The sequence below is a fragment of the Phodopus roborovskii genome, unplaced genomic scaffold, assembly GCF_943737965.1.
Source record: "Phodopus roborovskii unplaced genomic scaffold, PHOROB, whole genome shotgun sequence".
Lineage (NCBI taxonomy): Eukaryota > Metazoa > Chordata > Mammalia > Rodentia > Cricetidae > Phodopus > Phodopus roborovskii.
This window is the reverse complement of record NW_026125444.1, coordinates 6,302,030-6,318,258: the sequence shown is the minus strand read 5'-3', so window position 1 is coordinate 6,318,258 and position 16,229 is coordinate 6,302,030. Positions and strand designations below refer to the sequence as shown.

The 16,229-nt window shown below is 44.9% G+C and overlaps 1 protein-coding gene across 5 annotated transcripts in view; it reads right to left on the bottom strand.

The window, feature by feature from the left end:
* Window positions 1–2,318: 2,318 nt before the first annotated feature.
* St7 (suppression of tumorigenicity 7) overlaps window positions 2,319–16,229 on the bottom strand; it is a 228,886-nt gene continuing 214,975 nt past the window's right edge. For all 5 annotated transcript variants that reach the window (XM_051175717.1, XM_051175718.1, XM_051175720.1 and 2 more), the window contains 3 exons: window positions 12,749–12,841; window positions 10,149–10,288; window positions 2,319–2,673 (listed from right to left, as the gene is read on the bottom strand). In XM_051175717.1, coding sequence (XP_051031674.1) covers window positions 2,578–2,673; window positions 10,149–10,288; window positions 12,749–12,841 — 329 coding nt within the window. In that variant the 3' untranslated portion in view covers window positions 2,319–2,577. The remainder of the gene's footprint in view (window positions 2,674–10,148; window positions 10,289–12,748; window positions 12,842–16,229) is intronic.

Genomic DNA, 16,229 nt, shown 5'->3' with positions numbered 1-16,229 from the left:
TTAGAATGATTGCATTTGTATTCTAACAAATACATAATAGATGAGAATACTGGATACTTATTGTTGGCATGGAAGAGTCTTCACAGATGAAAGTTCCCTAGAATGAGCTCTGATGGCAGAATGCAACGTGAGGAGTGTACCACCGTCTCAGTGAAGAGCCAGGGTCCCTCAACCTTAGGCCACAGGTAGGGGAAGTTGTGCAAACATGATCAACTTAAGAACTTTTGTTATTTTGGTTGTGCTGGCCTCTCCACAGGTTTGCATTAACCCTTTTAAATAAAGGTGGCTTGGGTGCTGGTTCTTTAGAACTACACAAAACAATGGATATGTGGAGAGCAGGAATAAGTCTTGGGCACATTTGAGAAGAGGCTGAAGGAGTTGGGAAGTAAATAGAAGAAGCTAGGGGATCAGGGCCTGTGTCAGAAAAGTGACTATGGGTTATTGGGTGAGGGTCTAGTGAGTTCACATAATTTGATATCCTTAAGCGAGTACTCATAATTTGCTGGTACCTGTCTCCTTGCCTGAGTAGCCCTTTAGTTCTGGAACTCATTTCTTCCAAAATCCCCTGTTCATCTGTCACCATTAGTTTGGGACTTGGTCTCTTCTATTGACTTTTTTTTCCTACCCAGTAATGCTTAAGTTCTGCCTACCTTTCCATGAACCCACTCTAAAATCTTGGTTGTTAAATTTGCTAAGTATATTTAAATCCTAGTTTTAGCTGGGCATGATACCAAACAACTGTAATCTCAGCACTCTAGGGGACAGGCAGGACTGAAAATTAGAGGTCAGTCTAAGCTATGTAGAGACTGTGTGTCTTAACCACACACACACACACACACACACACACACACACACACACACACACACACACAATCTTTATCTTGCATTCCTTGGCTTCATTTCCTACAACTCAGGATTTCTAGCAACAACTGGCTTTGAGCCATTTCCACTTCCCAGTGCTCCCAAGCCTCTCCTTCAGGACTTAGCAGAATCCAGAGTCCCAGCCCCCATAGACCCAAATCTCTGATTTCCTCATCCATTAGGTTAAAGAATTGTATTAGATAATTTGTTTGTTCAGCTCAAAAGTTGTACTTGTAAGCCTTCCATGGCCCTTCTCATCTGAACCACTCTCCTCTCACACAGATCAAAGTTTATTTGTGCCTGTCATGTCCTGCGCCACCTGACTCACCAATCACTTGAGCATCCACTCTGTGTCAAGAGTTGTCAACAAGGCAGGCACAGCCCCTACTCCCAAGAGCAACACTACCGGTATGTATATGGAGTCACCCTCTCAGTAGATAAGTTCTGTAAGGGCAGAGTCCAGCTGTACCTTCTCTTCATGGCTTTGCACAAAGTAGATACACAGAAAAGTTAGCCACTTGTAAGAGCAGTCCTGGTGCCCTGCAAATTACACACCCACCTCACTGCCCTTAGGTGGAGATCGGGAGCTCAAGTCCTGAAAGGAGACTTCGTGGTGCTTCCCAGAACACTGCTAGCCTTGATGTGCCTGAGGAAGAGCCAGGGTTCTGAATCAAAGAGAAAAGTATGCAAAAGACAGACTGGCCTGAGATGTTAAATAGAAGTACTTTTCACTTCAGATAAAGGATTTGTGTTTATTTATTTTTCTTCTTTTGCTTAACTAAAGCCAGATGCTCTGCGAGGTTTGAATCATGCACAAAGCTTTGAAAGGTGGTGAGGACAAATGACCATTTTGGTTCAGATCACTAAAATACTCAAAGAATGTTCAGATGAAAGTGTCAGGAATGCCAACATGACAAAAATTAAAAGGCACTCTCGGAGAAACGTTTAAAATGGTAGTAAGGGTGGAATGGCCAGGACTGTTGCCCTGTGTCGCTTCTCATCAGTGACTCCTGGAACTCCACTAAAGTCCATGAAGCTGGACCAACCTACTGAGGCAAATGCATTTGTTTCACTGGGGTGATGTTCCCCCTGGAAACTTAACTTCCGTGCGCCCAATTGGCATACGAGGATACTTGGTTTAGGCAAGGTGCTTCTGTGGTTCTATTTTCCTCCTTTCTTTTCGTACTTGTTTATTCATTCGTGTAAGTATGGTTGGACGCACAGAAACCAGGGCCCTATGCAAGTGCTCTACCACTGAACCGCATCCTCAGCCCTGAGATTCCATGTTCCAAGCCACCAACTCTTGGGTTGTGAACTCTGCAGAGACTAGTTCTGTCAGCAAAGAAAATCAGTGTGGATTTAGCAGACCCCACAGCATCAGAGGACAGCATAAACCCACGCGTTTGATGGGAATCGTGGAAAATCTAGGGTTGAAGAAAGATATCAGAAGACACACATGCTGCTGCAATACACAAAAGTTTATTATGATTTTTTTTTAAAGTTTTTCTTCAGTTTTGGAGGCAAAATAAAATAGAACTGAACATCAATAAATTTTATACAACAAAACCAGCCTTTAATATGGAACTGATAGTCCGTGAACAGTTTAACATCTCCGAATGGTTTCCCTTTTTCAAAGACATGCTTTCTTGCGGTCCATGAGAAGTTGGCACAGAAGAGATGGCGGATGGTAGGGAGAGTGAAGGATGGGAGGCTCCCTCAGATCCGAGTCAGCTGATGCCACAAACTGGAGGGGAGGATGCTTTCTACTTTCTCCATAACAAAGTTCAAGGGGGCAAACAAAGTGCTGAGGAACTGCAAGGAAACCAGACAAAGAGCAGTCAGGAGAAACCCTGTCAAGACTAGGGTCGACATCTCTAGCCCAGGCCAGCATCTCACAGTATTTCATTCTGAAAGCCTCCCAGGGCTACAACCCTCTTCATGTTTACAGGAAATGTCGGGAGAAAGTGGAAGACACATTCCAGCCCCACCCCCAGCATGACAGATAAGAAGGAAGTGTCTGCGGACAGCCTCCCTCACCCCTCTGACAGCTGCCACAGTTGCTAGGATCCTAGCAGTTTTCAGAGTTTACCCCCTGTCTATGGAGATGAGTATCATCCAAGGGGATGCTGGGTAGGTAGCAAGTGGGTATAGGGGCTAGACAATGGTGACAACTTAGGCCACTTGATTGTATAACTGGCTATACAGCTTACTTTAAATGGAAAAGGCAATATAAAGAGTCAAGTCTATAACAACAGATAGATTTGGTTTCCTAGTGTCCCCCAAGCATGCACACATTCTAGGCTCATTTCTAAATAGTATGCTTTGGGTCATGTGTCGGAGCTGAGGGTGGGTAGCAGGCAGGTACATTGGGAAGCCCTGTCCTGCAGGAAGGGCTGTTCAATGGACCCCTGGGAACTTTCTTACTTAGCTACAAAACACTTCTCTGCTTTGCTTTGGAGCCTGCCCTAGAACTAGCTCTTGTAGACCAGGCTGGCCTTGAACTCACAGAGATCTACCTGCTTCTGCCTCCCGAATGCTTCAAATCCATTTTGATGATGTTCTTGTGAACAACTGATTTCAGTTCCCAAGCTGGTATTGTGGTAGAAGCTATAGAAGACGTGTCTATCCAGGGAGGAGACTGGTATTGAAAAGGACTCTTTGTCTTCTGTAAGCTGAGAACCAAGGCCTTGTCTTGGTCACATTCTACACCTGATTCTTTATTGTGGTAGTGTCCTTTGCATTAATCCCTATCCATGGCACAATACTGACAATACTAACAAAGATTGTGCATTTAAGGGAGGGGATATAAACATTGGGTGGGGACATTGTTTTAATGGCAAACAAATGTCACAGGCAGTGCAGACAGTAAGCCTAAATCACTGTCCTTACTGGTCATATGTTCTATGTCTTGTGAACCTTAGAGTAAAAGGTATGGAAAGCAAGTGTCCCAAATTCAAGGACCTCAAAATGGTGTGTGTGTGTGTGTGTGTGTGTGTGTGTGTGTGTGTGTGCGCGCGCGCATAGGTATGTGTGTGTCTGCATGTGTACATGTTTGTGTAATGAGTATGGAATATACTAAGGAGGCCAATAACACTTTGAAATTGCATCATCAAAAAGAAATGGGAAAAATTTCTCTAGTCTGCTTTTTAAATCAATTATATACATTTTCTTGGTGAGGATACATGAGATAAAAGGACCCTAGGATAAAACTTCCCCTCTTGAAGGCTCAAAGCTGAGGGGTAAAGGAAGCAAGGGCTTTAAGATGTAGACAGAGCATGCCAGGTAGTGGTGGTACATTCTTTTAATCCCAGAACTTGGGAGGCAGAGGCAGATGGATCTGTGTGAGTTCGAGGCCAGTCTGGTCTACAGAGCTAGTTCCAGGACAGGCTCCAAAGCTACAGAGAAACCCTATCTCAAATAAACAAAAACAAACAAACAAAAAATGTATGGACAGAGCAAAGAAACACACACACACACACACACACACACACAGAGAGAGAGAGAGAGAGAGAGAGAGAGAGAGAGAGGAGAGAGAGAGAGAGAGAGAGAGAGAGAGAGAGAGAGAGAGAGAGAGAGAGAGAGAGAGAGAGAGAGAGAGAGAGAGAGAGAGAGGCCATGATAGCAGTCAGGTTCAGGAAAGGAAGAGAAGCCAGGCTAGAGTAGAAGGGAGAAGTGTTGAAAAGCTCAAGGAAAACACTATAAAGTAAGGCAATCTAAATACTGCAATAGACAAAAGAACTCAAGAAACTAGTCACCAAGACACTAAATAGCCCTATTAAAAATGGGGTACAGAACTGAAGAGAGAGTTCTCAACAAAGGAAATTAAAAAGGCTGAAAGACACAAAAGAACTTGCTCAAAATCCTTAGCTCTCAGGGAAGAGTATCATGGTATGGCAGAAACACCAAGGATGGCAATATAAACAAAGTAGGCATTCTAGATCTAACTAGTAGAATATGAACAAGGAAACCATCAGATGGTGAATAGTTCAGTTTCACAGGAATACAAGCAGAGCTCAGGCTGGCTGGCAGCCTTGAGTGCCAGGCAGAATTATGCAGGTGAAAAATAGACAGCAACAGGTGTGGTAATTCCCTGCACAATGGGTATTAGATTCACAGTATTTTCTGATAACCTGTAAGTACCATTTTGTGAGTATGCCAAAATACCTGGGAGAGTTATCCATCCTTCCTAGGTTAGAAAAGAACTGTGTCCCATCCTGAATGAAGCTGGAAGGCATTAGGAAACACTGGACTCTGGAATGAGTAACCCCTGCCTGGCTGTCTCTGAAATCCTGATATACACTGATCTCTCTAACACTGTAAAATTACATTTACAAAATCATAATGGGTATATGTGTCTGTAGCATACACCATGAGATGTGACATACACAATGATAGATGGCCAAGGCTGAGAAGGTGACAGTATTCACCTACAGTACTCAATTCACAAAGAGGATCCAACTGAGAAAACCATGGACATAGCAGAGGTTCTAGCAGGAACTGGAAGGTACAGCTCAGTAAGCAAGGTGAGATTGCTGTGGGCATCCCTGAGCAGCTTTGGGAAGACTGAAGCTGGAAAAGTGTAGGGGAGGAACTGCTCAGCACCCCCTGAGCCAGCCACGGGAGGAAAGGCATTCTCAAAGTCTGTACTCAGTGTTCCACACCCTAAACTGTGGGCATCAGGGGCCTCTACAGAGTGCAGGATGAAGGGGGCCGTCTGTCATAAGCAGCTTAACAATCAAAAGCAGTTTTGTTTGCTTGCTTTATTTCTGGGGAGAATTGACCTGACTCAGATAAAAAGCTTCACTCTAAGGTCTAAAAATTGCCTCCTTTTCCCCCACTACATGCCAAGATAAGCTGGCTTTCCTTACTATATTATATTCACTATATTATATCTCACTGAGGTTCTCTGAGAAATGACACTCCAGCCCCCCAAAACACATGCAGGCAATGACATACCCTTGCTCCCTTCTACCCCGATGGGTTATTCTTGAGGTGACTGAGGAAGGCCTCCTTCTAGCATTTAGCCCCATTTATTCACCTAAAGAACCCCAGCTGAGATGTGTCCCTCTCACACCCAAGCCACCTTCCCTCTAAGCATCCGTCCCCTCTCCCTCCTCCCTGTCCACACCACAGAGAAGCCGTGTAGAAAAGAGGCCTCTGACATGACTAAGATCTTCGACGTCCTAACAGACCAAAGTCAGTGGCTTTTGTCGGGAGTTACAAAAAGGTTTCAGGAACATGTCTTGGTCCTCTGGATGCCTTGGGATCCTCAGCTGTTTTCTTTAAATTGAAAAACAGTCAATACCTTCTACCAGAAACCCAACTAACGCATGAAGAAAAACAGCAGCTTTATTTCTAGACTAAGGGGGGAAATTTATTGCCTGAAAAGTTAAACCTGAATGAGCAAAACCAGGCAACTTGGATCAACCCATCTATCTCAGTGTCCAAAACTTCTGTCCAGAGGGCAGAGAGACACGGTCAAATTTCTAACCCAGGTGCCCCATAACTCAATTAGTGTCCACTGGTGAGAAAAAGCAACCGAGCTAATAAAAAGGAGAGAGTGACACTTCAATCGCCCGATCTTCCTTTTCCCAAGACACTGTTAGTTAGAGGAAGGTCACAGCTTGCAGCACGCTGGGTTCACGGTGGAAACCTCTTGCTTATCTGAATAGGTTCCAGACAATTGACATCCCACTGTAATCAATATCAGACTTCAAAGAGTCCAGGCCTATAAGTGAAGATGAGGCAGAAGTCAAGGGGTGCAGTCTCAGGGAAGGGGGGGCAGCAGAGGAGGAAAGACAGACCCTCAAGAGCAGAGGGGTCAGATGTTGACCTTCCCACGTTCGGTGCAGAGCTGGGTCTGCAGTGATAGCTTACTTATATGAGCAGCCTTATCTTAAGAAGCAAACATTCTCGGAAGAGTTAGTCCTAAGTCATCGAGGTAGATTAGATTGCGGGCAACTAGTCGAAGCCTCTCTACTCAGGCCTCTTCAGTGACTCACTGTCTATGAGTGTGGGGACTGGCTGTGTTAGTGAACAAACATGTTAGAGTTCCCACGCTGTGGAGCCTGGGGGGGTGGCAGTGCAATCTCTCTACATCTACTAAAAGTCATCACACTCAGGGCATTATCTCAGGAGAGGACTGAAAAAACTCACTTTCTCAAGCTGCAAATGGCTACAGACAGCCTGCAGGGCAGCTGTGATAACCCCCGGGGTGTCCCGCAGAGGCCTGGAGGGGTGAGGAGGTACAGATGAAGACTGCCCAGAGAGGACATGCTGGCCTTGTCTCCTTCATGCCACCCATCTTCCTTTCTTATTGGACCTCCCCGGACCCGGAAAATGATCCTTCAGGTAGAGGTTTAAAAGCACGTTTGTTAAAATCAGGAGTAGTTGACCAACTAACCACACCTGGGTAGAGAGTAGGAACACTCTGAAGCCAGATCTATTTCATTCAATCATTTGATGCTTGGTGTAAAACACATGCATTGGAAATAGAAATAAGAATAGCCACCCCCAATTTTCTGAAGTGTCTACTGCTGTTGTATGGCCTTTCTAGAGAATTGATTTGCTATCTGCCCTCCTTCGGATCCCTTTGCTGACTAAAATGGTCTCAAGCAACCGGTTTTCATTCCATTCATTACTGTGGTTCTCAGCCCTGATGGTATACCTGAATCTCCAGGGAACATTTGAAAACTCAAAGGCCTATGCAGCGTGGGGTCAGGTAGGCGAGAGGCCCTACAGGGAGCAGCTATCAGTAATCTTTAAGCTTCCTTGGTTGTTTCAAGGTATGGGCATATTGAGACCACTAATTCTGGATAGCTGTCACCTGAATAGCTGTGACAGTATGGCATAACTTCAAATGGCTTCTCGGTCAGACCACTTAAAAGGAAATATAATCTTCAACCCCCACCCTCAAAGGCTCATGGGGTCATTGGTGTGAACATCAATATCCTGAATTTTGGTAGTAAGGCCAGGAGCATTATTGCACACTGGAGGCTAAGAACCCCTGAGATCCCATCCCCCACCAAGTGTTATCCCTTAGTGTAATGATGAACACTGGAACAACGAGGTGCTTTTGCTCATGTTTTTAAAAATGCTTACGAGGGAAAAAGAAAAGGGGGAACCATAATTGTCTAGTTCCAGACCAACATCCCAACTATGCATTTTAACTAAATTACACTCTAATATGAAACTTTGGCAACAACTTTTCCTCAGAGGCTAGCGATGGAGAGGAAGGAAATGGTGAACAGCACAGGCCCTGCGGCTGAAAGGCATCCAGGGCAGCGACTCGGCTAATGCAGATTTTAGAAAATATGGAAGAGACGGAAGAAAACTTGATTTCCCTGAAGGAGGGAATTAGAACTTCAAGTTGGCCTTGAGTAGAGAAGCTCTCCTGAGAATTTTCGAAAGAAAGCAGATTTCTTTGGTGCGCTCCCCGAGTGTGAAACCAGCCTAGGTAGACGTGAAAGAAAGAGCGGAAGAGGTACAGTAAGGAGCTTGGAACGGCCACTGGTGAAATGGGCATGATCTTAAACAGGAGAAGCCCATGTACCACGGCACTCACAACGACCCATGCACACCAGTATTCATGATGCACCTAGATACACTCCTGTCACAGCAACAGTTGAGGCGCTTTGAGGAGCCTTTCGACTGTAAGGGTCTACGGTCTCAGGAGAAGGGAAGAAAAGCCAAGTGGTACCTGAGATCACTAGGCACTCACTTGACAGCCATTGACTGAGAACCTACAATGACCAAGGCTCTGTGTGAGGCTCTGGAGGCAGATGTGGAAAAGGCACCTGCTTTTAAGGAATGCACAGCCTCAGGGGGTACGGACAATTCCTTACCAATCACATATGATAATATGTGATAATATAGGCATTCATGGAACTCTGGGATCATGGAGACATCTTGTCAATTTAGGAGAAATGAGTACATTATTAGCTAAGAAAGAGCTCATTAGGAGTGGGGTGGTCAGATAAGGCATTCCATGCACAACAAACAGGACACATAAAGTCACTGAGATATGTTAGGCCCTGGCACATCCGGGCACTGTGATCACTTCACTATGGCTGAAAAGAACTGTGAGGAAGGAGGCTAACAAGGCAAGCAAGAGCCAGAGAAGACAAAAGGCTCTTTTAGATCAAGCAAAAGAAATGAGATTTATGGCCTGAAATAACAGGGAACCAGTAGATAACAGCTGGGAAACGGCATGCTTATTGGAAATTTAAAAACTCTTTCTTGTGTTAGTGTGAGAGACAGACTGACAACAATAAGCCCCGAAGCAAGGAGTCCAGCTGAGACAATTATGCAGCTCAGGCAAGAAGAGCGAGGACACAGGCTAAGGGGAGGCTGCAAAGGGAAGGGGAGCAGGACAAAGAAGGCAGGTTTACAGTGTGGGTGCTGAGCGCTGGGGCAGCATTTGGAAGTTGACCCAGGCAGCATAAAGGCAGTGAGGGGCCTGAGAGAGCACGGTGTTCGTGGCTTGAAATGACTCCAGGCTGGGCAGGGCCACTGTGGAGTGAGAAGTATGGAGAAAGGACATCCCTGCCGAAGCCATGCATCTCGAAATCAGATGTCAGGGCAACAACCAAATGCTTTCCTCTCTATTCCTTCTACTTAACACCCAGCTACGGCAAAATCAGCACACTCAGACCCATGGGCTTACAGAAATCATCAGGCCTCTCCAGGGAAACAGGTTCTTAGCACGCAGGGCAGATGGCTTCCTTACAGGGCTCTGTCTTCCACCATCTCACCAGGCTCTTTCTTAGTGGCTTTTCCTATTTCTAAGTGCCATGATGGTACACTTCCACTACCAGCTTTCACACTTTCTCACAGTTCATTACCCAAACAAGCCAAGAGTTTGTATCCATTTAAAACATCACAAAAATAATCTGTGGAAAACATAAAATCTCATCCTTCGTGAACGGAAGACTCCCAATAGCCAAAGATTAGAAAGTGCCATTCAGTACACACCAAGGTGAATCACACCCCTCCCACCTCTCATTTGTGAGGATTCCCTACATTGCTTCATTCTTTTGGACTTGATACACTCTCTGGAAGGTACCAGAATTCCTTTGGGAAATGGGGTGAGGCATGCACTAACCAGTGCTCTCCCTTGACCCTTTGGCCATTCATCGATGGCTCTGATGATAGCGAAAACTGAAAGACTCTCCAGGCCTTCCACTTCTGCACAGCAGCCCCTTCCCCTGAGCCCTTCCCTTGGCTTTCCCTGTCCACCTGCCCATTGCCCACCCCCATCCCCCACCAACCCCCAGGTGAACACTCACAGCTTTTGCGAAGACGCCCATAAGTTCCGGGAACTGATGTGTCAGGAGGGCCAGCATGGCTGTGAAGGAGCACAGTCCAGCAGTGAAGAGGATGAAGAAGGGGAGTTCCTTCTTGGGGTAAACTGAGACTTCATGGAAAGCTGAGGAGAAGGCCAAAGGGGAGCCATTAGGACACAAGTAGATGCACTTTAGGGACTCTGTTCCCCCTCGGCTGCAGTGCGCTGGCGATGATGGGCAGGACACTGGGCATTCCCCAGCTCTCGTCTGCCTCTGTTGCCTAGCTATTTCTCCCAAACAGAGTTCCATCTGCAGCACTTTAGTGACACCATCTATGTTTAGTACACAGTGTTCCTTTCCCAAAAGCAAACACAAAATAGCAAAACCCTGTCCAAATTAAAACACACACTTCCAGAGCGAATTCCCAAATCAAATGTGAGTGGGCAAGGCATCTATGCACATCTGTGCCATTTTTATTTTACTGTAGTTTTAATAAGGCAATATTAGTTTATCTTGTTTTTCCTCTTGACAATTCAAAGATGTCAGTGGAGGGTGCTACCCAATAGACATTGGGTGAAGTCTTCACATACAGACTTATCCGATCTTCAGCAGCAAGGATCACATTGCTAGGGTTATTTACACAACTGTAGGAGACGCCTGATGATAAATACATTCAGAACAATCATGAGGCTATGGGGACTAAAGGTCTTTAGGGTATCTTTCATAGCATTCAAACATTAAACACTGGGTTTGGGTAAAACCAAAAAAACTATGACATCAAAACATAAAGAATGTAATGGACTACTCTAGTCAACTCATCACAGGACTGCCTGTGGCTGGTAGAGATGCAGGCCAGGGGCATGGGGCTGTGTGCACAGAGAAGATACTGGGAAACTGCAGGTTCACAATACTTCTACTGGAACAGACAGGGCTGGCCCATTATCCCACCAAAATACAAACTCTACAGATCCTTCATTGCCCATTAAGTTTTGTCACTGAGCCCCAGTCAACAGGACTGAAAAAGAAGATTAGAAAGGATCTATCAGGAGGCATAGAGCACATGTAAGCAAGCCTCCCTGCACATCCCTGGAAGTCAGCCTGCTAAGGAACAAACCTGGGGTAGAGTGCACTTGGGGCCCCCTGTGCCAGTAATTATACTTTTAACACTCAAAGTATGAGTAGTGTTTACAACCACTAAACCTCTTTATACTTCACTCTCAAAATCCAGCCTCTAGGAGGTTCTGGAAAGATATTACACTTGGATCATGGCACCCATTTCAATAAATCTGAGCCACACTTAAAACATTTTAAAACATTGCACTTTTCAGAAAACTGACTTTCTACCAGAAAACTGACACTTTAATAAGGATCTCCCTCAAGGGGGCATCAAAAGGTGAATTATGGACCCATGCGGGGATTTCTGAAATCAAATTTAATGTCATGTGATATACCAGATGCCATTAAAAAGAAGTCCTGACAGCGGAACTCCACCGAGCTCTCCCAGCTCCTTAAACGACAAGCTGCAGGCTGGGGTGATAAGCAAGGAAACTTCCAGAGACCCCAGGCTCATGGCATCAGTCACTTTTGTATCCAGCTGCCGCCATTCACAACTGGCTCAGTAGTGCTGGCATCTGAAATTTTACTATGTGCCAGCTCTCCAAAGTTATGCTGTTCTGGAAATATTTATATATGCTGTAGCTATTAGAGACTGATATAACCAAGGCTAGTAAAAGGAAAGGAGGGTGACGGGAAAGAGGCAAAAGGGGATTAGTATCTGAGGGAGCAAAGTATTTCCCAAGTCAGGGCCACATGAAGAGCCTGGACATGGTCCTTGCACACAGTCTGATTGGATAATAGCTATTTAGCCTGGATTGTCAAAACAATGCTGTATTACAGTAAACCAAAATAATACTTTCCACATGTGGTGTGACCATTAGGCTGCGAGCTCCCAAGGCACCTGAGGGCAGGGTTTTCATCCTGCACTCTATGACACAGTGCTCAGGCTGCACGTGTGCTCTGCACATGTCAGCCAACTCAACGATGTGCAACCCATGAGAAGCTCACAGGGACTGCCTGGCCAAGAGCATTGCGTCACCATGGACAGCACAGCACCCTTCTTCACTCAGGACTCCGCCTCTGGCACCGATGCCAGTGGCCTGGCTCTGCCCTCCCACCTGTGACTCGACTGTAGCATCCTCTGACATCAGTACTTCCTCTTCAAACCCCAGCTGGTACAGTGCCCCTCTGACCTGAAGGAGAGCCCAAGCCGAAGTTTCCACATAAAGAAGCCTGCAGAGAAGCTGCTCTCCATCAGGGCTCTGCATGCCAATGTCAATCTCTGTGAGCTCATGATAGCTCATCTCTGCTAAACTTCAAGCCTTGGCATCTTTCCCTCTGATGGATGTGGAAAGACCTGGAGAAGCAGGAAGTCCAACCCATTCCCATAACTCATTTCTATACATATGCTATCAAACAAGACCAGGGGTTGGGAGAAACTTAACAAGGACATTATCAACACTTATCATTCCCACCTCTTCACATCCCATCTTCTGTTATGCCACCCTCCCTGGATGAAAGGAGGGCTGCCGAGGGGTGACACTTACAGGGAAGCAGCTCCCGGTCTGCTGTTTCTGTACAGATTGGGTATGGATAAAATAGGTGTCCCTTCTCCAAGGGATAAGGGATCATGCGGAAGGCTGCAAAGCAAAGACAACACATTAAAGGCTTCTGTTTACCTCCTAACTTCCCAACCTCAGAGAAGAGTTCCTGAGCATGTTTCTTCCTATAAGGCAGGCAAGACTCACCAAACTCCAAGGCACGCGCCAGACAAAATGTCAGAGGTGTACCGTGATGCATTACTCACACATTAATCTCACACCATATATTCTGGGCAAAACTCACAAAACTGGGTGGGGACAGAGGTGCAGAAGGGTAGGGAAACCATCAATATCAATGCCTAGGGTTTCATCATGTATAAAATATTATAAAAATGTTTTAAGCACTAATTCAGTAGAGCCCAGCCAACGGTAATAATGCAGACCTGGGGTGAAGTGCTTTCCCCAGAAGTGCATGTGGATTGACTTGTTGGAGCGTGCTGCAGATTGTACAAAAATGAAAGGCATTCTGCTGTGTCTGCTTTAAAACTATGTCTAAATGGATTACAAGTCCAACCAGGATGGATGAATACAAAAACTTAAAAACACATGATTGGAGAGGAATTTCTAAACTTTATGAAACTTTTAAATCTTTCAATATCATGCAGGGGAAAATGGCTCCGAGAGATTGATTGTCTACATTTTGATGATGTCAGGCCACCTAAATTCTGGGCCCCTGGCATCAGATGACATTACGCTTTACACTGAATTATGGCTTTCCAATCAATCCATCCATCCCCATTATCAGGTGTGTTATTCTCCCTGTTCCAATGTCATCGGCATGTTAGTCTCACTGTTCCTATGAGCACTGCTCACGGAGTTAATTGTTCTTCAACAGATGTCCTTTAGCGGCTGCACATTGTAGACACAGAATGGAAAAGCCATACACTACCCTGAGAATGTCAGTTAACAATCCTGGCCCATATGTGTGTTCGTGAGGGATGGTGAGGGATGGTGGCAATGAGCAACAATATTTATAGTTTTAAATGCTACACTTTAACGGATCATGCTACAACCTTAGCCCTTATCCTTACCAAAGCCTTTACAAAATGCTGTCAATGCACACATTTGTCTTTTGCATACTTATTTTAAATAAGAATCAGAAACAAAGAATGCCCTCCCTCACAAGAAATGACAAGGTCCCATTGTAACCAGCATCAGTGCACATATGGTATTTATTCTGGTGTCTGAATATTATTTAAAAGTAAAAACAGTATGTATGTGATTCCAGAATTTGGAATGCGGTCAATCTACACCACAGTGGTATCTCTGGGAGGTTACAGCACATTGCCATGGAGAATATAAATCACGATAAATGTGGGATTAGAGCAGAGCCATTTGCTGGCAGTTTGCTGAGGTAAAAATGTTATCAATTTTCTTCTTGTAACAGAAACCTCTTAAACAGATTAAAACATTAAAAACACCCTAGACTTCAGCTCTTCGTATAATGGGAGGCTCACCCTAGTTCAAGCAGACCCTTTCACACAAACAAAGATGACTTTTGCCCGTTAGCACAAGTGACAGAAGAGTTGTGTCATGGTTGTTAAGTCAGGAAAATCTTGAGGAGGAAGCCAACATCTCTCCCACCAGAACTAGGCTTGCAAAAGAATAAAAACAAACAAAATAAGGAAGGAAGGAAGGAAGGAAGGAAGGAAGGAAGGAAGGAAGGAAGGAAGAAAAAACTTGTAGCAATTGTATAGCATCCACCCACCTAAATCTCTTCACTTATTTTTACACTTAAGCTGCAATATGGCAGGGTTTCAGGACACCTTTCCATACATGGTAGTTTCTCTGAAAGCGTCCCCCACTCCTACTCTGTGGGTATGTCTTGGATCTTCATGTGTACCCCGGCTACCATATGACACCAAAAGAAAAAAACAATTTCCATAATGACTATTAATTTTGAAAAGTAAACTTTATTCAAGATTGAAGCTACTTTGAACATCAGGAAATTACTTTTTTAAAGAGAAATATAAGAGTACATAGAGGGAGACTTTCTCAGCCCAGACACATGGGGGAGGGTCTGGACCCTGCTCTACATGGTATGACAGACTTTGACGATCCCCCATGGAAGGCCTCGCCCTCCCTGGGGAGCAGAAAGGGGATGGGGGATGGGAGGGGAACAGAGGAGGAGGGAGAGGGAACTGGGATTGCCATGGAAAGCATGCTTGTTTCAAATTTAAATATTAAAAAAGAGGAACAAAGAGAGTACAAGGACTTGAGAGCACTTGACAATAGAAATATAATGGCAGACTGGCACCTTCAAATGAGAATTCTTCCTTCCACATTTGGCACGCACAGAGAACTTTATGCATCGATCGATTTTACTTCGATCGGCTCTCATCTTTTTCAGAAAGGGGGACTGTATTAACACACAACTTTTAAAAAATAATACAGACATGCTTCTTGCATGTTTCTGGAACCCTTAAGACCTCCTTTTCTCATGTCAGATGCCATTTACATTAAGTTCATAAAAATAATATTAAGTTTTGGCTTCACTAAACAAAAGCAAATACAATTTCTACTTGCAATTCTACCCTTCACCCACCCTGCTGCGAAGGGCCCAACAAGGACTGAGATAAGAATGGGGGTCTGAAGAGGGGAGAGGCACTGCACACTCCCTGCCTGCTCCCCCTCCCACCTCCGGTTCCTTTCACTGAAACAGGCACTGGCTCCATGAGCCTTGAAACAGTCACCAAATGCAACGCTTTTGCCAGTGTGGAGCTTAAGAACGTACCTCTTTAGTGGTTCAATAGGACTAGAATTAGATCATTGGCGATAACTATTTTACAAATGACTATGGATTTCCTAAAGGTCTTTGAAAAACATATTTTTTAGATATTAAAGTTGTACAGATACTGGGTTCAAAACTAAGCAAGAAACCTAGGCTGCTGGCAGTTGAAACGCAGCATACAAATGACATTTCACTTCACATGCACCCTCCCTGGCTTGATGTCGTTTGTGCCTTTGTTTAGAGGTGGGACTGAAGTCCCCAGTCACTTAAGGACCTCATGAAAACATCCCACACAACTGTGTCTGATGCATGCCTGTACTTGTGTCCTTCCCTGTCTGACCAGAGGCATTTCCTGGGCTCCAAGATGCTCAGGGCGGAGCAGCTCAGAGGGTCTCGTGCACCAACAATACCACAGATGACAGAAGAACGGAGACAAGAGAAAACTAATGAACTGTCCCCCTACCCATTAAACAGATAGAAGATACCTTTGGGTATTTATTGGACCTTGTTTGATGGTTTTTCTTTCAGATAGAACATTACGTATGGAGATTATTTGTAAGACGGAGAATTGAGAATGAACCCCAGCTCTACCTCTTATCGTTAGTCTCTTGTCAAAAGGTGTGAGTTTTTAACAACGATACTAGGTAAGCTAAGGACCCCCTGTCCCTACACTGGTGGATCTCATCAGACCCAAGT